This window comes from Naegleria gruberi, assembly GCF_000004985.1.
Source record: "Naegleria gruberi genomic scaffold NAEGRscaffold_9, whole genome shotgun sequence".
NCBI classification, from domain to species: domain Eukaryota; phylum Heterolobosea; class Eutetramitea; order Acrasida; family Naegleriidae; genus Naegleria; species Naegleria gruberi.
Window position 1 is genome coordinate 264256 of NW_003163318.1, and position 23478 is coordinate 287733.

Sequence of the window (23478 nt, forward strand, 5' to 3'; positions counted from 1 at the left end):
GGTAGGATATCAAATTATGGTGTGTTAGCCAAAATACATTCAAATTTTTCTTCCTCATGGTCAAGTTGTCAACCATATTAATAACTATTGATAATTTTATGATTATTTACCATTCAGAACTATGAATGTTAGGTCTTGGATGTGGACAGTTAGTGAGATTGAAAATAAAGAGATTTCATTCGGTTTGTATTGTTCACATTTAAATTGAGATTTATTGGAAAATTTAGTTTTGATTTTCAAGCCAAGTTTCCTTGATAATCTTAATAGTATCATTGAAAGTCTTAACAGAGTGACCAACAGTACGTTCGTGTGAGAAAATTTCATAATCATTTCCACCTGGTGAAGTCTTATCACCAAAGAAGTGAATTTCATCGAAACTATCTTGAACGTATTGTAAGCAGAAAGTCTTATCCCATCCTTCTGGGAAAACATCAAAACTGATTTGACCACCAATACTATATTTGAGATTGTAATCCTTAAACTTTTCTTGTAATTGTTGAACAAGTTTGGCTCTGATTTGATGTTGATGATCATACTTTTCATAGTCATCTCTTTCTTCTTGAGAACAATTTCTTCCGATTGGAGAAACATTGAACATTCCCTTTCTGAATTCAATAAAAGTTCCTCTCTTAACAGGAATATCAATATCAGCAAGAGCTCTGAGTGTATAGTTTACAAATTCCTTAATTCTATCCTCTCCGAGATAATCCTTGATAGAAGTAACTTTAATAAGTTTACCTGATCCATAAGCAACAAGTCCATTCTCAGAAAATACATAATCAAAATCATTCAAAATATTTTCTCCCATTTGTTCATATTGTTTGGCCAAATCGGAACCACCAACAATACCAACAGCAACTCCAGATTGTTTTAATTTCATCAAGGTATCGTACATTTCGGTGGTGACTTTGTTTCTAGGAACAGTCAAGGTTCCATCAACATCGAACAAGGCTAAGACTCTCTTGGACATTTTTTTCATTTGATTTTTTAATTGTCGTGTTCATTCGATAAGTTTTTAAACAGAAGTGGTAATAGAACAAGAATAATAGAAAGACTCTTGTTAGATAAATACTCTCTAAATTCAAGAACACGATTTTCATATTATTTCCACGTGTTTGATATGTCTGATTGGAAGATGATGAATACGTTTTCATACGTTGTTTAATTGACAAGCTTGAAGATTCGTGAGAAAGATATCTTATTATTATTGGGAGAACACGTGTGATTCTTAATAAGAATGTTATCATCATCGGAAAACAATTAACAATGTATTTACATTTAAAATACCACAAAGATGGTGATGTTTGCTAAGTTTATGTACAAGACCCTATCTATTATTATTTAAAATTAATTTACTTCTTAGTCTCCAAAGCCTTGGCCAACATGGACTTGAGTTCTTCAACTTCATTCTTCAACTTGGAAATGTCATCGACATTCTTCTTGTTGTGAGTTTCAAGTTCTTGCTTGACTTGTTTCTTGACTTCTTCAGTCTTGATATCCATCTTCTTTCCTTGTTGATCAGCCCACTTCAACAACAATTCATAGTCGTGCTTAGCAGCGTACTTTTCTTCTTCAGAAGTTTCCTTTTCATCAACAGACTTTCCTCTGACGATTGGAGTAGCACAGAATCTACCTCTTTGGACAATGACGGCAGCTCTTCTAGTAAGATTAATCAAGGACATTTTTTTTAATTTTTATTGTTGTAAAAATTAAAATTATTTGTGATGGCATAAAACATTAGTTTCAATTTTGGTACCTAATTATAAATAGTAGTATTATTTGAGTGTAATATTAACAATTATAAATTTATTTAATTGAGAAATTGTTAACAACTTTATTCAATAAATTTGTAAAAATTCAAGTTCCAAGTAAGTACTAATTTTTCTAAAATATTATTTTAGAAATTATTGTTGTAATCTTGTTATTATAATAACTGATCAAATTGAAAAAGACAAAACGTGAGAGAAGAACACATTATCGATTGCACTGGTCGATCAAATATCTCCTCTTTTCAAACACAAATAAAATTACAAAAAAATGTCTCTAACTAAAACCTCTGTAAATTTACCTTCGGTGTTTGCTATTCGACCTGAGGTTCGCGTAAAGTTTTTTGATCGTAAATATGAACTTGCCCAAAGGTATGGAGAAGATAATGTGGTAGAAATTTCGGATACACCAAGGACAAGTTCTCAGCAGTCTGTTGTCTACAACAACAAAATGTTTATTTTTGGAGGAAGAAGTGATTCGGATGATGTATTTATGTATGATATGAACGAGAATGTGATGGAACGTTTATATGTGAAGGGAACACCTCCAAAAATCAGATTGTATCATAGCATGAATCTTGATATTAGTAGAGATTGTTTCTATCTTTTTGGAGGAGTTTCTACAAAAAATTCATCTTTATATTTTGCTGATTTATTCAAATTTGATCTGCTTAAATTATCTTGGGAAGAGATTAGACAGGATTGTACTTCATTTAAAAAAGATTCATTGGCACTTACTCAGCCAAATCTATACACACCTGTTACTGTTCTTGATTCTAGATCTGGGCATGTTGGTGCCTATAGAGAGTGTTCAGATACTCTTATAGTATTTGGTGGTTTGAAGAATGGAAACAAAACTAATGATCTTCACGTTTTTGCTTTTAGTGAGAAAAAGTGGTACAAATATACTCCGATCAATAATGATGTTGTTACTCCGAGATCCTATTGCAATGGACAATATTGCAAGGGAAGTGATGAATTAATTGTGTTTGGTGGTGACACACCTTCCTCTCTTACTGGTGACACATTTATTTTGAATTTAACTACTCACTTTTGGACAAAACTTATTATTAATAATCCTTCTGATACAATGCATACATTCCCACCAGTATTTGGTCATACATCAATAATGGTAGATTTTAAAGGACCACCTTTCTTTTTGATTGCATATGGAGGAACTTCAAAGAGCTCACTAAATATTTGTTACTTATTGGATATCACCAACAGAAAATGGACATGCCTTAATAGAGACGATATCAACTTTCCAAAATTGAATTGTTGCTGTTTAGGATTTCATGGAAATTCAATGTTTCTCTATGGTGGAAGAGATGAAAGTGGACAAAAAACCAATACTTTGCACTCTGTTGGTTTACATGTGCCAAGTGTAATTTTACGAATTTTCCCAAGAATGGACATAATTATAGAGAATCAATTCAAACTTCTGAGTGATATTACTATCAAATATGAGAGTTTATATTAAAAGTTCTTTCAAACATTCTTGAGCATCAACAACAAACTTTTCTTCAGTGTATCTATCAGCACTCTTTCTGGCATTTTCTTGAATTTCTTTCATTTCTTCAGTGTGATATCTTGACAAAATATCATTGATTGCTTGTGAGTATTCCTTTTCAGTTTCAGCCAAGAAACCAGTCTTGTTTGGAGTGACGATATCAGATTTTGGTCCTCCAGAATTGTGCGAAAGAGTTATCAAACCAGCAGCCATATATTCAACAACACAAATTCCAAAATGTTCATTCCACATTGAGTGAATTCCTATCATAGATTCACCAAGCTTTTCTAATAATTGAGAGAATGGAGCGTTAGTGATAATTTCAAATTGGGATGATGGAATTTCCATATCTTGTGCAAGTTTTTTAAGATAGTCAACTCTTGCACTATCTTCTTCATTTCTACAACCTCCCAACAGAATAAGTTTGACATCCTTTTTAGAAATTCTTGTACTTCCTCCCAAATCATATTCTTCATTTTTTAAGAATGAAGAGAATGCTCTAACTTGCAGAGCATGATCCTTTTCAGGTCTAAATTGACCAACGGACAAAATGTATGGCTTTCTTGTTTCATGAGCTAATGGAACAGTTGTTAAATGATCAACATTGCATGGAGGATAGACAATTTCAATATTCAAACGAGATTTTTTGATCTTTCTATTTCTTAACCACCACAATGATTTAACATGTCCATGAGTCCAAGTGGAATTTACCATAACCATATCACAGAAGTATCCAGCAAAGAAGCCATAGAGAGCTGAGAAAATCTTGTAATAAGTCAATTTAAGACTTGTTTTTAAAGTACTGTTAGTAACACTGTCATCATTATTGTAAGCTGTCACTCTTTTAACAACTCTTTCCAACATATCAGTACTAATGGTTGGATAATGAGTATAAGATCCAACCTTACATCCAGCCAATTTAGCAACAAAGTAAGTAAATGGCAATCCATGAGTATCAATGAAAACATCAGGTGTATAGGTGCTAACAGCTTCCCATCCTAACATGATACTTGCCAAGCTTTGTCCAATAAGTGTTAATCTTGCTTTTGAAGCTGCTTCCAATAAATCTCTATTATATAAAAACACAACTTGAACAGGTCTATCCAATTCAATATTAAAAATCTTTTTAACCTTATCAGTAAGAATTTTTTCATATTGTTCTTCAGTGATATTTTGAAAAGTTCCATTTTCATTAAGAGGTTTTCCAGAAAAGAGAACAACATGAACATCATCTCTCAATTGTTGAAGTGCTTTAATTATCCACCACAAAACACGTTCTCCTCCGGCACATCCTTCACTATATGGATGCATAAAAGCAACAACAGTTTCATCTTTTGGTGTTCGGAATTTACTTCTACAAGCCTTCTTTATCGATGGGAAATAATTTACTCTGAGATAAATAATCACAAAAATTAAACTGATCACACTCAACACTGATTGATACCACATCAAATGAAACAGTGATGATTTTAAAATAAAATCAGGAATAATTCCCGATAGAAAAGTCTCTGGTGAAAAGAAGGTCATTTTTTTTGATGTTTCTAATTAATTTAAGATTTGAAAATTTGGAGATGTATTTAACATAATTTTAGTGGCACGTGTTTGAATGAAAAACACGAATATCAAGATTTTTGTTTTGTTACAGGTGTTTGTGTTGTTGTTCCTTGTTATTCCTCACGATGAGGAGATTATTAGCCAATCTTTATGGCTTGACCTTTATCGAACTTTTTTATCAAAAACTCTCAAATTCCAATCAGACCACTCTAGACGCTCTACTGCACTCAATCTTAACCCAAATCCTTCAAATGTTGCACAGAGTCCTTAATTGCCTAAAAGTGTGGTCTCAGGTCGTTATTGATACAAGATACTTTGATAAACTTACACCTTTTATAATCGAAACCTTTCTCTCACCGTTCAACAGACACCAAGTTTAAATTTCGAAGGTTATTATCGTAAGGGACCATGGTCTAGTGGTATGATTCTCGCTTTGGGTGCGAGAGGCCGTGGGTTCGATTCCCACTGGTCCCCTTTCCTTTCATGTAACTTTGAAAATTCCAACTTTAATATGTTTTGCTTATTGGAATTTTGTATAAAATTCGTGTTATTGCCTTAGTTCAATAAATTTAGTTTAAGGTTTAAATTGAGTTTTTTGGGTACCTCCAATAAAATTAATTGTAAAACAATCCTCCCATGCCGGGAATTGACCCTCCTGGGTGAAAGCCAGGTATCCTAGCCATTGGACTACACGGGATCTCATTCACAATGAGAATATTCTCATTTTATAGATAAATGCTGAAAACTCTCAGATTTTAGAAAACCTCGAGTTCCCCTCTCAAAATAAGACTCAAAAGCCTTAAAAGAATGGTTATACGATCTTGGTACCTGGTAATAAGTACCATCACTGATATTTATCGAAGTGATGAAAATTTGGGTGTACCCAAACGCCTTAATAAAACAAAAGACTACAGCACCACAGGTTCCCAAGTTGTCTCCAACCTCAGTACTGATGTGGCTCGACGATGCTTAACTTCTCAAATCGGACGGGATGAGGTGCATTCATCGTGATATGGCCGTAGCCATTGATAATATCAAAATCTTAATACTGAATAAGAAACCGAATCTTGTACATTAAACATTAATAAGAATAGCGAACTGTTAATTTACGTAAGCAAAAAAGGAGTAGCAAATCTAGGTTTCGATCCTAGGACCTATGGGTTATGAGCCCATCGCGCTGCGCCAATTTGCTTTTCATTTACCTATTAAAATTTAGTCCAACTTTCAAGCGGTTTAACATGGCCTTTGAGACTTGATCATATTTCTGATTTGTAAGTGTTTCTATATCCATAGTTATCCAATTACATTATTCAACATTCTATCAATCCTCTCTAATCCTAAACAATCACTTCGAATATTAGTTGACTGCCAAGCTCGAATTTGATTCTTAGTCAACAAAATCAATTTGACCGGTTTAAAAAGTATTTTCCGGTCCTCTCTTCCACCAATCACTCTCTTTACTGACTCGAAAGACGACGTACCTCACAGTTCATACAGTCAAAGACTGTAGCGGGACAGTCGCCATATTCCTGGCAGGCTTCCCGTCTAGTAAAATTAATTGAAAAGTTTCAAATTGTTGTAAATCACAACTACACTGTAAATTTGATTCTTTATTGTTTTAAAGTTGTGCATTTGAAACTCGTTCTTTACAAAGAAGGAATTCTAATATTAAGGTAAAACTAACTTTAAATAATATTTTCAAATACTATACACTTAATTAAATTTGAAAATATTATTTATATAAATAATAATGAAAAAAAATAAACAATTGGTATTTACATATTTACAGTTTGTTGATTGACTCGTTGTTGAGCTTGAATTCTTGTTGAGAAACCGTTGAGTCCTCTCTGTTCAACTCTAAATGAAGTGGCACTACAAGCTAATTTCACACTTTCAAATACTTGTTCGCTTGAAAATGAAAGTTTGTTGGAAGTATTTGCTGTTGAATTCCTCACAAGTAACTCAGCAACAAAACAAGATAGAAAAGTATCACCAGCTCCAGTTTCGTCCAAAACTCTAACTGGTTTGTAGGAAGAGAAATATTTAACAATTGGTGTTGAACTATTTGATCTCAACCTAGGCAAAGACAATTGAATATTTTCTCCTTCGCAAGCACAAACACAACCAGATGATCCCATTGTAACTGTTACAATTGGAAATCCATAATTCTTTTGAATATGGTATGCACATTCTTCAGGTGTCATTTCAGAGCTATTTGGAATACATTTCTTTGCTTCATCATGATCTAATTTAATGACTGAAATAATCTTACTCAAAGTTTCCAACACTTCCTCTAAATATTCGATAGTATTATGAGAAACTTGACCACTTTCTGTATCAATTTTTCTCAAATAACCCTGAATATCAGTACAAACTAGAAAATCTGACTGAATTTCTTTAAAAACCTGATTTGTAAAAGCATTCACAAAGTGATGATCAAACTCTGCAGCTACTGGAACAAAGAGCAATGCTCTAACTTGATGTAATTCTCTAATCATTAAATTAATTGATTCATCTTGTTTGAAAATACTTCCTCTATCTCTACAATTCAAGCTTCTACTGTTAGAAGCATTTTCAAGTGAATCAAATGGAGGATATAATAATTCATATTGAGTTAATTTAGATGATTGATCTTCCTCAACAAGAATCATGTCAAACATTTTCATTCTTTTTAAATGTTTGGCTTCTGACAGATCAGGTTGGAATGTCTTGTGAAATTGCTTATTAATTATTGGAGATTCACATGCAACCATTGTTATTGAATCATCTTCATTAGCAGCATGTTCCAACCCATTGAAAAACTGACTCAAAATCATCACATCATGTTTTCCAATTTTAGTCAATATTTTAGGATGAATTTTAAAATGTTGATTATTAGAATAATACATTTGATTATCAATATTCTTCATATAATGTTGAAAGGCTAAACATCCAAACATGACTGATCCTCCGAGTGATTTGTTGACTATTTTTCTATATCCTTGATAATGAATTGAATTAGCATCTTCATCGGAATTTAATTCTTGTTCAATGTGATGATGTTGTGATGATGAAATACCATTCGGAGTATGTTGGTGATGATCTTTCTCAAAGGTAATAATTGTATCTTGAGTGATATTACCAACGAATATTACTTGTTTTTCATTCAACATCATTTTGGAATATTGACTTGCACCACTTGTTCTTTTTTGATTTAAACGAAGGCAATTTGTTTCACTGTGTTTACTTGTTGTCGTTTGCTTCTAGTTTTGGTTTTTTTCTATTAATTACCAATATTCAGTTAAGCGTTTTATATTTATTATTGAGGGACTTTTTCGTGTACCATAAAATAAGAGGGAGCAACAAGTTTGAACTTTGCAACCGATTTTTCAAATGTTCATCAAGGTTTTCTCAAAGTGTGATTGTGGGCCTAGTAACTTGTATCTCTTCAATATGAAATAATGTTGGAAGAAGGTTGTTTAGCTATTGAGATCTATTCTTAACTCAATTAGAATCTAATTCTTATTTTATATTTATGATAATAATAGGAGTATTGAAGTGTCAGTGTAAAGGCAGAGAAAGAAAGTTTACAATAATTTATACAATAGCTATTCCATTTACTAATCCAATTTTTGACAAAATTTTAGAAATTTAATAATCAAAATAAATGAAATTTATTAAAAAAATGTCTGAAAATAATCTGTTGATTGTTCACGCCTTGAGGAAGACTAATAGCAGCAGCGATAATGCTACTGTAGAATATACACAAGAGGAAATTTTAGAACAAGTGATCGGGATTGATAATTTTGTGAAGGAGAATAATATTAAATTAAAATTACAAACTAAATATTATAGTGCTGATATTAATATACATTTTTGGAATGTTGAAAAGGAGAGTGTTTGTCCTTTTGATTGGAAAAGTTCTTCCGTGCAAGTGATTGTTGGTATTCCTGATTATCAATCGGATATGGTTTTGGAAGCAATTTTAAAATATAGTAATGAGATTGAATCTGGTTTTATTTATCATTTAGAACAACCAAATGAAAAACTGGCAAAAGAATCACAATCTTGGTGTGTTGATAACAATTTTGAAATGGTTGTGAAAAATTTTACTGAAGAAAAAACTGATAATGGAATTATTGAGGAGAAACAAGGTATTAAACGATTGATGGAAGCTATTGAATGTACAATGTGGCCAGCAATGAATAGAATTGATCCAAAGGCAGTAAAGGCTCAACAAGAATCTTCCAAGAAAGAAGAGAAGCCAATCGAACAAATCAAAGATGCTAAAGAATTATTAGGCAGTGAAGCTGAAATTGTGGAAGAGGATGAAAAAGAAATTGAATCATTCGAACGTCTAATGCATGAAATTCTCAATATTAGAAAGGATAGTAAAACTATTGGAGATGATGAAAGAAAGAAGAGAGCTGAATTGGCCACCCTCAAACTCTTGTCAATGATGGGAGATGAAGATGAGTATTTATCTGATGAGGATTATTAAACTACTAAAAGTGTAAATAAAGACTTGTCAGTTGACTTTCAAGAATGAAAATTGTTTTGAATATAAATTAATTATTTGTTTATCTCATATTTCCCATACCACCCATCATTTGTTGTTGTCTTTGTTGATCGTGTTGATTTTGTTCACTTTCTGGATTCTTGACAGTTTCATCAACTGACAGAACGAGAGTAGCAGCTTCGATCGAGGAAACGAGAGCATTTCTCTTAATGAGAGATGGTTCCCAAACAAAGTTGTTAAAATTATCAGCAACATCTTCAGTCTTCATGTCAACACCATACCAAACACCATCCTTGTCTTGATGCTTCTTTCTCAGCTTATTCAAAATATTTGTAGCATCAAAACCAGCATTTTCAGATAATTGTCTTGGAATAATTTCAAGAGCTTTAGCGAAGGCCAAAATGATTAATTGAGATTTACCCTTAATACTTCTAGCATGGCTCTTCAAGTGAGCACTGATATCCATTTCAACAGCACCACCACCAGCAACAATTGATGTATTCTTCAAAGTTCTTCTGACGACCATGATAGCATCGTGCAATGATCTTTCAGCTTCAGCAATGAATTGTTCAGCACCACCACGCAAAACAACAGTAGCAGTCTTGGAGTGAGCACATTCAGTGAAAATGTTAAATCTTTCATTACCAACTTGTCTTTCTTCAAAGAGTCCACAAACACCCAAATCAGAATCATTAACCTTTGAGACAGTAGTCAAAATCTTAGAACCAGTAGCCTTTGTGACACGGAGCAAATCATCTTCAGCAACACGACCAGCACAGAAAAGTCCTCTATCAGCAAAGTATTGAGTAGCAAGATCACCAATGGCCTTCTTGGAAAGGACAATCTTAGCACCACTAGCAACAATCTTTTCCAATTTATCATAAATAATCTTCCATTCAGCATCAACAATAGATTGATATTGTTCTGGGTTATTCAACTTGATTTCAGCGTTATCCTTTTCAGCCTTCAATTCAAGTTCAATATTGAGAGTAATAATTTTAGGAGAAATAAACTTCTTAGGTTGTTGTTCAAAACCAGCATATGAGAAACTCTTCTTGAAAGCAACACCCTTAACGAGGAAAGATTCTTGCATAGAACCACCTGGAACTTGTTTAACACCAATTAAATCAATATCCAAATCATCATCCAATGAAAGAACAGAATCAACAACCATTTCAGAGAAGTGATCGGATTCAATACCACCAATCAATTTAGATGAAAGTGATGTTCTGGCAATCTTTCTAAGAAGGTCTCTAGTCTTGTTATTGTCGGTTTTATCAATTTGTACAGCAATTTCTTCCAATCTCTTCAATGCAATTCTAAGAGCTTCTCTATAGGCTTTAATGATGAGTTGTGGATGGACACCTTCTTGTATAAATTGTTTGGCTTCCTTCAAGAATTCACCTGCCAAAATTGTTGTTGTTGTTGTACCATCACCAACTTCACTATCTTGTGATTTAGCAATATCTACTAAAAGTTTAGCTGCTGGATGGACAACATCCAACAATTTAAGAATAGTGGCACCGTCGTTTGAGATTGTAGCACGACGACCATCGTGTATAAGTTTATCCATTCCTCTAGGACCAAGAGTGGTCTTAATAACATCAACAATAGCATAACAAGCGTCAATGTTTGATAAGAGTTGTCCAACACCTTGTGAGGTATCTGTACCATCCTTCAAGAGGATTATGCTAGGTTGCTATAATAATATTCCAATATTATCAATTTGTTGTTGTTGTATATCGAATGATGATGATGAATCCAACAGTTGTTTTCAAAAGAGTTCAAGAAAGTCATCAAAAGTTTTACATTAAAGTGAGTGTATAAAATCCGTAACATTAATAGGATGAATATTTGTTAACAACTACTCATTCTTCTAACATACCATCATATGAGACATTTTGTATTCCTAATCTTTTTGTTGTTGTATCGATTGTACAAAAGGTAGTACTCTGGAGGTTAATAGCAGGGTACTTATTTTTTTCGGATTTGTTTTCCGTGTTTCTTACAAAAATGAAGGCAAGATGATGAGAGAACATCAACCTACAAAATGTATGACAAGTTAGTTGTTTGTATTATTATTATTAAATAATAGAATAGGCTTGTATTTTGTATGGTTGAGTTCAACAAGCATATAATCATGTAGGAGAAATTTTGAAGAGGTTAATGGACACTGTAGGATTAGATGATTTTGAATATTATTATGATGACAATTATTGTATTTTAAAATCATATTGTTGTTCTTAATAATAGCTGATCTCTTATTGATAATTTTGAGAACATATAAAATTGTTTAAAAAGATGAAGGTCTTTGATCAATCATATTTAATATTTATTGCTCTATCGTAAAGGTGATGGAAATAAAATCATCTAATTGTCATCACACAATAAAATCTAATTTAAAAAAAAATTATTGTGATAAAGACAAGAAAATCATCAACAGTTTGTGAGTGTTTATTGCCGATAAAGAGTTGATCATCACATTGTCATCACATCATCATCAGAACAGAATTGAAATTATTTATTATTATTAAAAATAGAAGATAATGGATCAATATCAAATTGAATGGAGAACAGCACCCGTTCCTGTTATTGCTCTTGTAAAAAACAAGAGACTTCATGATGGATTGATTACATGTATTCAAAATAATATTTCTAGAAAGATTAAAATACTTAGCCTCGAGAATGAAAATGAAATAATCAAACCAAAATCAATTACTTCCAAATCAAATATTAATTTGTTTGAAAACTTGAGTATGAACTCAATTTTAATATCAAGTAATGTTACTGCTAATTCCGTTATGAATAGTAGTAGTAGTAATAATAACCAAATATCGTCACCAGTAGTATTAACAAGTCCACCACCTTTACAACCATCATTATCAAGTTCTTCTATCACTTCATCTTCATCATCTACATCTAAAGATTTACCACCACTTCCTTCACATTTGTTAAATAATAATCCTACTAATAGATTTGAAGGAACTAAACCTGCAGGTATATTTAAACGTGGCTGGTTTAAAAAACATCAAGAATTGATACCAAGTGTTTGTGTAATTATTGTTCATTGGAAATCAGATGAACATTCTACTTGGCGTGCACAAGAAAGTGAAATTGCTAAAAAAATCTTAGCTGTAAAGGAAACAAGAACAGGAAAAAACACAAAATTTGTTGCAATAATTGTAACAAAGAAATCAACTCCTGTGAGTGAAGTTCAAGTTGATCCAAACACTTACATGTCAACTGATGATTTTATTTATAATGTCAGAAAAGCAGCTAATTTGGATAGTAAGAATATTATTTTAATGAAAGAATCTGAAATTAGTGATGATCAATCTTTTAAAACAAAGCTTACAAAACCTATAAAGGAATCTATTGTAAATTACTATAAGGAACAAATGAATATGGTTAAAAAGTTTAAGAGTGATATTAACAAAACTACTCAACCATATTATTTTGTAAGACATAGAATGAAAGTGGCATTTTACTATGACATTTTGATGAATAGTGGTTTAACTACTCAATCGTCTATTCAAAAGATGATTAAATATCTTACACAGGCATATACAGCACTGCAAAATGTGTCAACTACAGATTTTCTTGTAGAGGAAATCAAAACTTTGGGAGATATGCTTAATTTTAAACTTTGTTTTATCAAATTATCAGATAAGAAAATTGATATGGCTGTAAAACAATTTTTGAAACACATTTCATGGTACAAATTAATTCATGAGGAGGATTATTCATCTAGCTCTATCGATCAATTTAAATTCCATGCAAGAGTTTATTTGCAATACAGAATGATGGGAGAAATTCTTGAAAGAATTCCACCAAATTTACTTTCACCTGATCAAAGATATCAAAATCCAGGATTTTATTATCAAGCAGCAGCTACACATGCCAAATATAGAAAAACATATGCTTCCAATGTATGTGACCTTCACAAGGAATTGGTAGATTCCATATTTGCAGGCAATGAAGAATTGTTAACAAAAATCAAAATTGAAGATTATCACTACTTGACTGGATATTATGGTAAAGTGATTGAAATGCCAGAACTTTCAGAAAAATTGAAGGGAAATACTAACGGTATTAATATTAGAAATATCAGAGATATTGCTCGTGAGCTAATTCTTGCTAAACATTCAGAAACTATAATTCAAATGTTAACCAATGCTTACAATCACTTCAATGTTAAAAAAGATTCTCAACTTAAAAGAATGATGTACTATATTGCAAGCAGTATTGCTAGTGAACATTACGAGTCTGGAAACTATGAGAAGAGTAAAGTTTTCTTTGACAAGATTGCCAAACACTACAGAAAAGAACAATGGTATGAACTGTTGACAGTAGTGTTACAGAGATCACTGGAATGTTCAAAACAATTGAAACTTTCAAAACAATTTGTTTTACACGCTCTTGAATTAATTTCAACTTGTAAGTTTAAATGATATAATACTTTTTAACACTAAAATTTCACAGTAATGACAAATCCACTTCAAGAAAAACATCAACATTTGAATGATTTATTATTATTTATTAACACACCTGATCAAGTTATTTTACCTCCATTGTCCTCTCCTGTTGTTATAGATATGGACTCTAAAAATGTTTTATTCCAACTTAAAACACAATTCAGTGTTCCTTTTGCATCTGTCTACCAACCAATTCAATTTTCAGTTCAAATCACTTCTTATATTCCTTCTGATTTGAGAATTTCATCCTTGACAATTTTGTTCAGTGACAAGGAGTATAATATTCATATTCAAGATGGGCAACCAATTCCAATTCCAACATTACCTGATGCTAAAGTGAAAGAGAGTAATGGTGTTCAACAAGTTAATGAATCAGCTAGTCAATCTGGTGAACCTTTGGATTTGGTTTTGAAGGCAAACTGTCAACCATGTACTTTTAATTTCCCACTCATAATTAAGCAAAGACAAGATCTTCAATGTTTAGGAGTTTCACTTTCTCTTAAAGGACCAGTTCCAAACCAAGAAATTAGATTCCAGTGGAAATTCTTAGATAATGAATATTTCCTAACACTTTTGAAGAGTTACGATTATAGACTTTTCTACTCTGAGGGATTGTTTGTTGAGAGACCTGTTGTGATTATTACAGAACCAGAACCTAATCTTTCTCTTTCGTTTGCTCACTTACCTCCAGCTCTTGTAAATGAATATTATAGTATCAGTAAGTTTTCAAGAATTTGAATTATTTTTATTAATCCTTGTAAAGAAATAACATTACATTCCAACGATGATCACGTAACTGAAGGAAGGTTGGTCATTGATAACATTCCATCTGTAGAGATTACTCACATCTATCAAGATGAATTGGTTCCACTAACAAGCGAGGGTATCAAAGTGCCAGAAATTGTTGCTAATGGAAGTTACAGCGTTATCATTTTCTTGAAATGTGAAAAGCCAGGAATCAACAAACTACAGTGTAGAGTCTCTTACGGAACTAAACTTTATCCACAATTAGAAAGAAGTACATCGTTTGATGTTTCTTGTCAATATCCATTTGATTCACATTTCCACTTTATGGCTACCAGACAAGCTGAGAGCAAAATTGTAAGAGATGAACAAAGGGATATTGTACTCAATGAGAATGAAATGATGTTCAGACTCTTACCATCTCAAAGAGTATCATTCTACCAAAAAATTATTAGTAATGTTAGTCAAAATATTTCAGTCTCAGATCCATTTGCCAAGGACAAGACACAATCAGGATTTTCTTATTTGGAAGGTTTTTCAGTTCTGCAAGCCATTGCTCTTCAAACTTCTCTCAAATGTACTACTCCTTATTCTGTAAATTTGGAAGAAGTATCAATTGATTCCTCTGATAAGTTTATGTGTATGACTTCAACTGATTATACCTCTACTCTCTATGCAAACTCTTACAAGACCTATCTTGAAGATAAGGATGAACATAGTTCTTGTTTTGTAATTGTTCCAAGAGAGATTGGAAAGAATGTTCCTGTTGGAAATATTCGTATTGCACTTAAAAGAGCTGAACCAATTAATATTGATGAGATTGATCCAATACTTGTAGAGAAATTTAATTTAGCGAGAATTGAATATTCAACTCAACTTCCTCCTCTCAATATTATTGATCCAGGTGTTACAGTAAGCTTTTGCTCACCTTTCGAAGCTTTTGTTGGTACTTCTATCAAATGTAGTTTAATTGTTGAGAACAATACACCACAAGTACAACAAGTTCAATTATTCGTATCAGAAAATCCAACCTATCAACCATTCTTCTACTCTGGTACTACCAATTTGAGATTTTCTATTTTACCTTATCAAAGTAGAGAATTGGTTTATAATTTTGTTCCTATCATGACAGGATTAATTGAATTCCCAAAGTTTTCATTAGGAAATTTGAAAAAACAAGTTCACATCCTCAATGATGATGAGAAATGGACAATCTACATTCATGAAAAGAATACATTGCCTGAAACTTTTAACATGCAATAAACCATCAATCATTTTGACCTTTAATTTAAAATCAAAAAAAAAGAAACTGAAAAAGAATGAACACTCATTTCAATGATCTTTCCATTGTTTTTGATCAATCATCATCGGAATGTTTTCATTCAATTGACAATAATCAATTATTATCATCACCATCCACCACCAACTATGAAATGTTAAAAATCAAGATGAAACAAACAAAATATGAAACATTGGAAAATCAAGTAACAAATCTCTTTGAACAAAAAGAAATTGTCAAACAATTTTGGAAATTGGAAAGAGAATTTAAATATCTATCTCCCAAGGTACCCAATTATCGATCAATTTTATTACAGGTCATTAATAGAAGTTCTGGAATGGTATTACAATATGCAACTAATGAATTGAAGAATGATATTCAGGTGGTGACAAGTGCCTTTATGAAAACTGCTCGTTCTATTCAATTTGTTTCGAATAAGTATATTGTAATGAAACTTATAAAAGGGACAAGCTATGCTCCACACCGTTTACAATATTTAAGTGAAGAAATGGCAAGAGATGATGAAATTATTCTTGCACTTATTTCACTTTCAAAAATTGGAACTGAAAAATTTATTGAACAACTAAAATTGGATTTTCACACAAATTTCAGAATTAATCCAAATGTAATAATGAAATGTTTTTTACAATGCCATTGGATGATTAAATTTGCAGATGAATCACTAAGGGACAATGAAGAATTCATGCTAAAGGCAATGGAAACCTATCCTAAAACATTATACTACATTTCAGATAGATTGAAACTAAACAAGTCATTTATTCTCAAAGCTGTTAACACAAATGGAAGAGTTTATAATTTTCTTTCTCCTGAATTTCAAAATGATACTGAAATTATTTCAACAGCTGTGAAACGAAATGGATTTATTTTTGCCTCAATACCAAGAAAATTTCACTCCAATAAGGAAATTTTATTGAGTGCCTTCATTGATGGATGTGACAGATATAATGGAAACAATTTTTACACAGTCAATGGTCAATATCGATTCATTTTTAAACAAGTTCCAAAGGCACTGAAAAGCGATAGAGAACTTGCATTGTCACTTGTTCAAAGATTTGGATATTCTATTTATTATTTGAGCAGAGATTTGATTAATGACAGAGAAATTGTGTTAAAAGCCATTGAAAATTGTTATTTCTCTATTATGGTAGTTTACAAACATATCTTTGTGTATAGAGATGATGAAATTATGAAATTGGCAGCAAGACAATATCAACCATCGTCATCATTATCACTACAACTTGATAGGAAATTAAGACGAGAAATTGAGGATGAAAAATATTCTAAACGATCTTCATTTTCATGGAACAAGTATCAGTACTAAGTGAAAATTCGCAATTTATACTTTTTCATAGATTTTTCATAGAGAATGAATCTATGTTATTAATGAGGTAGAAAATCTCAATAATAAAAAATCCAATTTTTCAATTATTTTTTCTTTAAAAAAAAATGTCAAAACATCGATGGAAATGTGATTTACTTTTGTTATTGTTTATTATTGTAATTATTGTTATTGGATTGAGTTCAATTCCGATGTGGATTTTTTATTCGAAAGTTGATTCTCAAGCAATGAAAATTCTAAATGATGAAAATTTGTTAATTGATGCACTAGTTGAAAATGGAACATTTAATTGTGGAATGGATGTGAATTTATTGGAATATTGCTTTCCACTTGTTAGAATGAATAATTTATTTCCTTTTCGAATTTCTAATAATTTATTAGAATCTAATTATACCATATTGAGAAGTACTACATTTTACACCTATAAAATACCTCAAAATGGACAATTAATTCAATTATATATTGATAGTAATTCAACGCCTGCAACTTCATTATTTATTACATTTGATAAGAGTGAAAATTTCACAAGTTTACAATTATTTCAAATTTACAATTCTCTAAAATGGGAAGGAAATGTTTTATTTTTTATTGCATGCATTGCTTGTCTGATTGCATTTGTTGGTTGTTGTGGAGGAAGTGTATGGACTATTTATTATTGTTGTAATTTGAGAGGTCAATTAAGTTAATATTGATTTAATGAGTTTGATTATACTTTGAAAATCCAGTGGAAGTTTCCGTTCAAGAAGATCAAAATTCTTGACAGACCTTGTAGCTATTTCAAGTCGAATGTGATCGATACAGATGATAATTATCAATTTTATTAAGGAATGGTTGACAACTCTTTAACAGAAAATAAATAATTAGTAAGCTAGGACCTTAGTGCTTCATATTTTTTGATCATCTTTCAAGAAGCATTAGTAGTGTAACGGTATCATACCAGCCTTCCAAGCTGGTGACCCGGGTTCGACTCCCGGCTAATGCAATTCAATTTTACAGTTGATAGAAATAAGTTTTTCTCTTTTTTCATTAATTAAAACCTTAAACAGCAGTTCAAAATGAAATTAATAAAGTGCAAATTGAATAAATTGCTATTATTTGATCCTTTGAAAATTGTAACTGCTCAGAACCACTTGTAGATTCCAAAGTTCATTAAATAATTAACAGAATTGACTTGTTGAGATTTCTTGTTCTCTAACCAACAAGAAATCTCAGCTACTTAATCTTCACAAAAGAAGAATAAGAAGAATAAGAAAATTATGAAGGAATTTGTGAGAAAAAACATGTAAACAAATGGTTTCATCTATTGACGAGGATGAGTATGAACAATATTCAATCAATTCTAAATTCTAAATATTTAATAAATTGTTTAACGAAATGGATTGATTGTCTGTTGATGGTTTTTGGAGTGCATGAGAGGATTTACACCAGCTGAGCTCTATCTATCTCTTGGATTATTAAGGCGAGGAATCTACTAACCAATACCCTCAGAAATGGTTTCCAACAACTTGTAAAAAGCACTAATCAATCTTCAAGAAACGGTGCCATTCTTAAAGACATGTTGATATCAGCTAAACTAAAATTGAATTGCATTAGCCGGGAGTCGAACCCGGGTCACCAGCTTGGAAGGCTGGTATGATACCGTTACACTACTAATGCTTCTTGTAAGATGATCAAAAAATATGAACCACCAAGTGGTAGCCATGATAATTTTCATGGAAACAATTATATTTTTTGGTAATTAATTCGATATCCAATACTTGAACATAGAAATGCGTATGGAACTAATAATTATAATTAATGTTTCAATAAAATATACTTGCTTCCGTATAACATGTCAGATTCCTTTGTTGTCACAGATCTAACATGTAAAGAAAGATACAAGCAGAGCTGAAAATTACCTTTTTTGTTGTTCTTTCAAAGCGTACAAATGAAATTGAAACTTCATGGGTGAAAAAATTTTACTGTTTTGCATTCATTCTTTGTTCTAACAGTAAAGATTCCAATAGGTAAATTAACATGTCAATATTGTTGCAATGTGTTGTTATCACCTGGCATAACAATATCTGATATTAAATCCATTCTTATGACCATGTTCGTGATGTAAGCTTCAAATGTCATTGTACAAAATTAATCTTGTCATTCCAATTCCAACCATTGAACCATATCATGTAAGTTTTAGTTGATTCACAACCTCCCAAAACGAAAGAAATCTCCAAATAATGTTCCATCGCCATTGACAAAAATAGAGCTATTTCGAAGAGCTTGAAAGATTACTCTCATACAGTTTCGAATAGGATTGCTGCACAGCAAAACTATTGCACAACAAACTTCTTTGCAAAAAAGTATGACTAATAAGCACACAACCAACAACTCTTCTGATTCTCAATTATTTTCCTCATCAATCCCACCTATTCACTTCATTCCACCTACTACTACTGTCATCATTAATACAACTAATGTAATAACAAACGCAGCGAATGTGAATAATAATAATATGGTAAATGTTGATTTGCTTCTTTCTAATGAGAGTGCCACCAGAAACATTGGTAATTTAGTTCCGCATGAATTAAATAATTTTTTTCCAATGTGATGATTAATTATGATGACCAATGGAGTCCAGCCTTGCCAATCACATCTGAAAGCCTTGAAGCATACAGACAAATGTAAATGTGTATATTATAGGATGCGTGAGAATATCGTACGCATATGTTTCTGCTTTTTTGAATACTAATAATATTCATCAAATGTTAAATTTCTTCTCGAGATGATGGAAGATAAAACTCCCTTTGTAATATTACTCTCTCAACATGTACTTCTAATAAAGTAAACCAAATTACTTTAAACTCTTCAATGTAGTAGATCCCAAACATCTTGTTGTACAACTTTTAATATTACACACTCTCTCAACATGTATTTCTAATAAAGTAAAAAACCAAATTACTTTAAACTCTTCAATGTAGTAGAGGTAATAGTTAATTACTGGCATTCAACTTATAGTAGTAGATGAATGGTATTATGATGATACTGGAGAGGGTTAGAATCGGTTAGTAGAGAGAATTGCATTTTGAATAGATTCTATCAAAAATGATAACATAACATGTTTACATTTTGTTTGAATTTTTTTGTCGTCCCAAAACGTCCTGAAAAATATTTTAATGAAACGTTTACAATTGAATTTCTGTTCCAATTTGGACTATGTGTTTCCAAATCTATTAATAAAATCATATTGTAAAAATCTAGAATACTGTATTGTAATAGTACTCTTAACAAATTCCTTAACTTTCTTTAAATAGAGTGAAATAAAAAGATGAATTAAGATTTTTCTAAAAAAAAATGCTCAACAATTCATCATCAGCATTGTCATCATTAAATTTATCAAGGCTTCTTTTAATAATAGGATTTGCAAGTTTTTATTGCTTGTTTGTTTATTGTGATTTTCCCGTTGATGTTAAAGAATTAAATATTAAAAATATATATGCAGATGATTCAGTGGATTGTAACGAATTTGATTATTATTATTTCAATGTTCCGAAGGATTTTAAAGTACAACGATTTTATTTATCATTCCGTTTTACAAATGATGATGAAGATAAGAGTGATAAACCTGCTCTAGCAATTTATTTTAAAATAGGAAAATTAGCAAATGAAACTGATTATGATGCAATGACAAATTCACCTGATATTCCAATTGCTTTTGATAAAATTCCACCTGATACTAATTGTTATTTAACTATTGCAGGTAAAGGAATGTGTAAACAAGGATTTGAAACTACGAATCATTATTATTTTAAAGGATATTTGGATAAACAAGGACCTATTCCAGAGTAAGTTTTTTTTAATGAGAATTAATGAAAAATTGAAATGTGAAAGTTGGGCATTATTTGTAATTATTATTGGAGGTTCAATTATACTTTGCATTTCTTTGGTTGCTTGTGTATCTGCCTATAGATATTATCAATTTAAGAGAAGACATTATGAAGTTTTGGAATAAGAATTATTGAAAAATATAATTGAGGATTCTAAATGAGAGCGAGCTGTTGTTTACAAGATGTGATGTTGTGAAACTAAAAGAGTAAAGTTTATTGACATTAAGCCAACATTATTATTACATACTTTGTTGATCTACCATCAGTTGCAAATTGTAAAAAATCGTAGTGGAAAATAGTCTGCAGAAACACAAAAAAAAACGAACGTACGAATATATTGATGAACATTCTTACAACACCATCAGTAACGTGGAGATAAATAATAGTTTAAACACCAAACATAAGAAGGGCAATAAGTAAACAACTGGTGGTCCAAAACACCCATTTTTTTATCTGACTAAAGGGGAGATGGATGCAATTAGTAAAGCTGTGGATAGTGAAAAGCAGAAGTTGTATCAACAAACAACATTTTAAAATGTAACAACGATAGAAGGATCCACAAGTTTATCAATCATTAAAAGAAATCATCCAAATCTCTGTCCTCCCTTTCTTGTTCTTAATCACTATTTTTTTACAAACGAGTTTAGTCTAGACTGCAAAAACCAGACTGCCAATTGGTCACAAAACATTTAACAGTATTCTCTCATGAAATTCGAATACATGAATTAAATGAAATGGTTCAGAAAGATATGAATGAAATGATTGATAATGAGAATACTTTGGAAAGCTGAGTTGATATTTGAATAGTAAATTGAATCAGTTTTCTATCCAAATTTGGAACCTTACATCCAACTATTTTCAGCTTGTCCCAAATGAAAAACAATTCGAAATGGTTTAAATTAGCACCATCTGGTTGAACTATCCAATCCAACAAAAACAAAAAATGAAAGCAAATCTAATCTTTTCAATTGCAATTCTACTCTTGCTTGCAATCCTCTCAGTTCAAGCAAGTGATAGCTATCAAACTAAACCTCCAGTTGTCGTAGTTGACAAGTATCACAAGCCAAAGGTTTGTAAGAGAAAATGCTTAAAGCATAAGTGGATTAAGAAGTGTTTGAAACATAAACTCGTTGGTCAAAAGAAGGTCTGTGATCAATATGCAATTGTCGGTGCTGGCAAATGTCTCAAACATAAGAAATATTCCAAATGTGACAAGTACAGTAAGCCAACAAAGAAGTGTGTCTTGCATGCATACAAGATTGTTGGATGTGCCAAGAAGAAGTACTGGAAAGTTTGCGATTCTTATGGAACTAAGAAGATTTGCATCAAGAAGGGTTTCAAGAAGTTCTGTGCCAAGTACAAGATTATCAACAAGTGTTTCAAGAAGGGTTTCAAGAAGGTCTGTAAGAAATTCAAGAAGGTTCCAATCAAGAAGTGTGAAAAGAAGAAGATCTGTGACAAGTACACTGTTGATTCTTACAATAAGAAGGTTGCCAAATGTAGATATGTTAAAAAGTGCAAGATTGTCTCCTGGGCAAAGAAATGTGCCAAGTATAAGAAGGTTAAATACTGTAAGGAAAGAAAATCTTTCAAGAAGTGTTGTCTCATTAAGAAGAAATTCTTCTGTGCCAAGCATAAGACCATCAAGTTCTGTAAACACAAGAAGACTCTCTCCAAATGTGTCAAATATAACAAGAAGAAGTATTGTGCCAAGTCAATTGTCATTCCACCAAGATGTATCAAGAAGAAGTATTATAAGAAGTGTGTGAAACGTTCAAAGGGAAAGAAGATTTGTAAGAAATTCAAATTAGTTGGTGGAAAGAAGAAGTGTTGCAAGTCAATTAAGAAGAAGATTTGTATCAAGAGAAAGACATGTAAGAAGCCAACAAAACCAATCGTCAAACCATCCTTGTAAAATAGTTGACAAATTTTTCTCTAATTACCTGTAAAATAACAAGAGAATTAATAAAGTATTGAACTTTAACAAAATTCAATGCAAAATATCCTCCCATGCCGGGAATTGAACCCGGACCTCCTGGGTGAAAGCCAGGTATCCTAGCCATTGGACTACACGGGATCTCATTCATGATGAAAACATTCCCATTTCATAGATAAAACACACAAATTGACCATAATCTGTTGGCACTTGCAGTGAACAACCACTCCCAGTTGCCATCAAGACTGGTTGTAGTTTCCACTTGATTTTAAATCTTGTTCTCTTAGTATTTACGTTGTACATCGGAGCCTTCATACACGCTCTTTATGTTATTTTAATGAAGGATTAAATAAATTGATTTTATTAACATCTAGACTTGTCCCTAGTTGTAAAATGATATACGAGTTAGGCATAGGGCAAGGTTGTGAACATTGTTATGTCCGTGATGATTCGGTCCTTTTTATTAGATCCGTCATCAAAATAACCATGT

At 31.7% G+C, this 23478-nt stretch overlaps 10 protein-coding genes and 5 non-coding genes across 15 annotated transcripts; 7 read left to right on the forward strand and 8 right to left on the reverse strand.

The window, feature by feature from the left end:
• Nucleotides 1-223: 223 nt before the first annotated feature.
• NAEGRDRAFT_31260 (uncharacterized protein) lies at nt 224-970 on the reverse strand (the record flags this gene model as incomplete). Its single annotated transcript, XM_002680539.1, has 1 exon — nt 224-970. One exon carries the CDS (start codon nt 968-970, stop codon nt 224-226), a length of 747 nt encoding a protein of 248 aa, XP_002680585.1.
• Nucleotides 971-1271: 301 nt separating this feature from the next.
• NAEGRDRAFT_57215 (uncharacterized protein) lies at nt 1272-2556 on the reverse strand (the record flags this gene model as incomplete). The annotated part of the gene is made up of 2 exons (XM_002680540.1): nt 1272-1659; nt 2525-2556. The coding sequence occupies 2 exons, from the start codon at nt 2554-2556 to the stop codon at nt 1353-1355; spliced, it is 339 nt and encodes a 112-aa protein (XP_002680586.1). The 3' UTR covers nt 1272-1352.
• Nucleotides 2557-3216: 660 nt separating this feature from the next.
• NAEGRDRAFT_35674 (glycosyl transferase) lies at nt 3217-4772 on the reverse strand. Its single transcript, XM_002680541.1, has one exon. The coding sequence runs from the start codon at nt 4723-4725 to the stop codon at nt 3238-3240; it is 1488 nt and encodes a 495-aa protein (XP_002680587.1). The 5' UTR covers nt 4726-4772; the 3' UTR covers nt 3217-3237.
• A 460-nt stretch (nt 4773-5232) lies between these two features.
• NAEGRDRAFT_t138 lies at nt 5233-5304 on the forward strand. Its single transcript has one exon. It is a non-coding gene; the product is annotated as a tRNA-Pro (tRNA).
• A 157-nt stretch (nt 5305-5461) lies between these two features.
• NAEGRDRAFT_t154 lies at nt 5462-5527 on the reverse strand. Its single transcript has one exon. It is a non-coding gene; the product is annotated as a tRNA-Glu (tRNA).
• A 1054-nt stretch (nt 5528-6581) lies between these two features.
• NAEGRDRAFT_57217 (uncharacterized protein) lies at nt 6582-7985 on the reverse strand (the record flags this gene model as incomplete). The annotated part of the gene is made up of 1 exon (XM_002680542.1): nt 6582-7985. The coding sequence occupies one exon, from the start codon at nt 7983-7985 to the stop codon at nt 6606-6608; it is 1380 nt and encodes a 459-aa protein (XP_002680588.1). The 3' UTR covers nt 6582-6605.
• Nucleotides 7986-8494: 509 nt separating this feature from the next.
• NAEGRDRAFT_46889 (uncharacterized protein) lies at nt 8495-9310 on the forward strand (the record flags this gene model as incomplete). Its single annotated transcript, XM_002680393.1, has 1 exon — nt 8495-9310. The coding sequence occupies one exon, from the start codon at nt 8495-8497 to the stop codon at nt 9308-9310; it is 816 nt and encodes a 271-aa protein (XP_002680439.1).
• A 54-nt stretch (nt 9311-9364) lies between these two features.
• On the reverse strand, nt 9365-11300 carry NAEGRDRAFT_83001 (chaperone-t-complex eta subunit). Its single transcript, XM_002680543.1, has 2 exons — nt 11214-11300; nt 9365-11027 (listed from the first exon to the last, which is right to left on the reverse strand). Exons 1-2 carry the CDS (start codon nt 11226-11228, stop codon nt 9390-9392), a joined length of 1653 nt encoding a protein of 550 aa, XP_002680589.1. The 5' UTR covers nt 11229-11300; the 3' UTR covers nt 9365-9389.
• A 574-nt stretch (nt 11301-11874) lies between these two features.
• On the forward strand, nt 11875-15835 carry NAEGRDRAFT_78691 (uncharacterized protein; the record flags this gene model as incomplete). The annotated part of the gene is made up of 3 exons (XM_002680394.1): nt 11875-13765; nt 13811-14521; nt 14567-15835. The coding sequence occupies 3 exons, from the start codon at nt 11875-11877 to the stop codon at nt 15808-15810; spliced, it is 3846 nt and encodes a 1281-aa protein (XP_002680440.1). The 3' UTR covers nt 15811-15835.
• Nucleotides 15836-16334: 499 nt separating this feature from the next.
• NAEGRDRAFT_64178 (uncharacterized protein) lies at nt 16335-17168 on the forward strand (the record flags this gene model as incomplete). The annotated part of the gene is made up of 1 exon (XM_002680395.1): nt 16335-17168. One exon carries the CDS (start codon nt 16335-16337, stop codon nt 17166-17168), a length of 834 nt encoding a protein of 277 aa, XP_002680441.1.
• A 929-nt stretch (nt 17169-18097) lies between these two features.
• On the forward strand, nt 18098-18168 carry NAEGRDRAFT_t139. Its single transcript has one exon. It is a non-coding gene; the product is annotated as a tRNA-Gly (tRNA).
• A 603-nt stretch (nt 18169-18771) lies between these two features.
• Nucleotides 18772-18842, reverse strand: NAEGRDRAFT_t153. The gene has a single exon. It is a non-coding gene; the product is annotated as a tRNA-Gly (tRNA).
• A 1677-nt stretch (nt 18843-20519) lies between these two features.
• Nucleotides 20520-21014, forward strand: NAEGRDRAFT_64179 (uncharacterized protein; the record flags this gene model as incomplete). Its single annotated transcript, XM_002680396.1, has 1 exon — nt 20520-21014. The coding sequence occupies one exon, from the start codon at nt 20520-20522 to the stop codon at nt 21012-21014; it is 495 nt and encodes a 164-aa protein (XP_002680442.1).
• Nucleotides 21015-21995: 981 nt separating this feature from the next.
• On the forward strand, nt 21996-22967 carry NAEGRDRAFT_64180 (uncharacterized protein; the record flags this gene model as incomplete). The annotated part of the gene is made up of 1 exon (XM_002680397.1): nt 21996-22967. One exon carries the CDS (start codon nt 21996-21998, stop codon nt 22965-22967), a length of 972 nt encoding a protein of 323 aa, XP_002680443.1.
• A 90-nt stretch (nt 22968-23057) lies between these two features.
• On the reverse strand, nt 23058-23129 carry NAEGRDRAFT_t152. Its single transcript has one exon. It is a non-coding gene; the product is annotated as a tRNA-Glu (tRNA).
• Between the last annotated feature and the right edge of the window lie 349 nt (nt 23130-23478).

Coding starts and splice junctions, on each gene's coding strand:
- NAEGRDRAFT_35674 (XM_002680541.1), bottom strand. CDS start 4,725: ATGTGGTATCAATCAGTGTTGAGTGTGATCAGTTTAATTTTTGTGATT.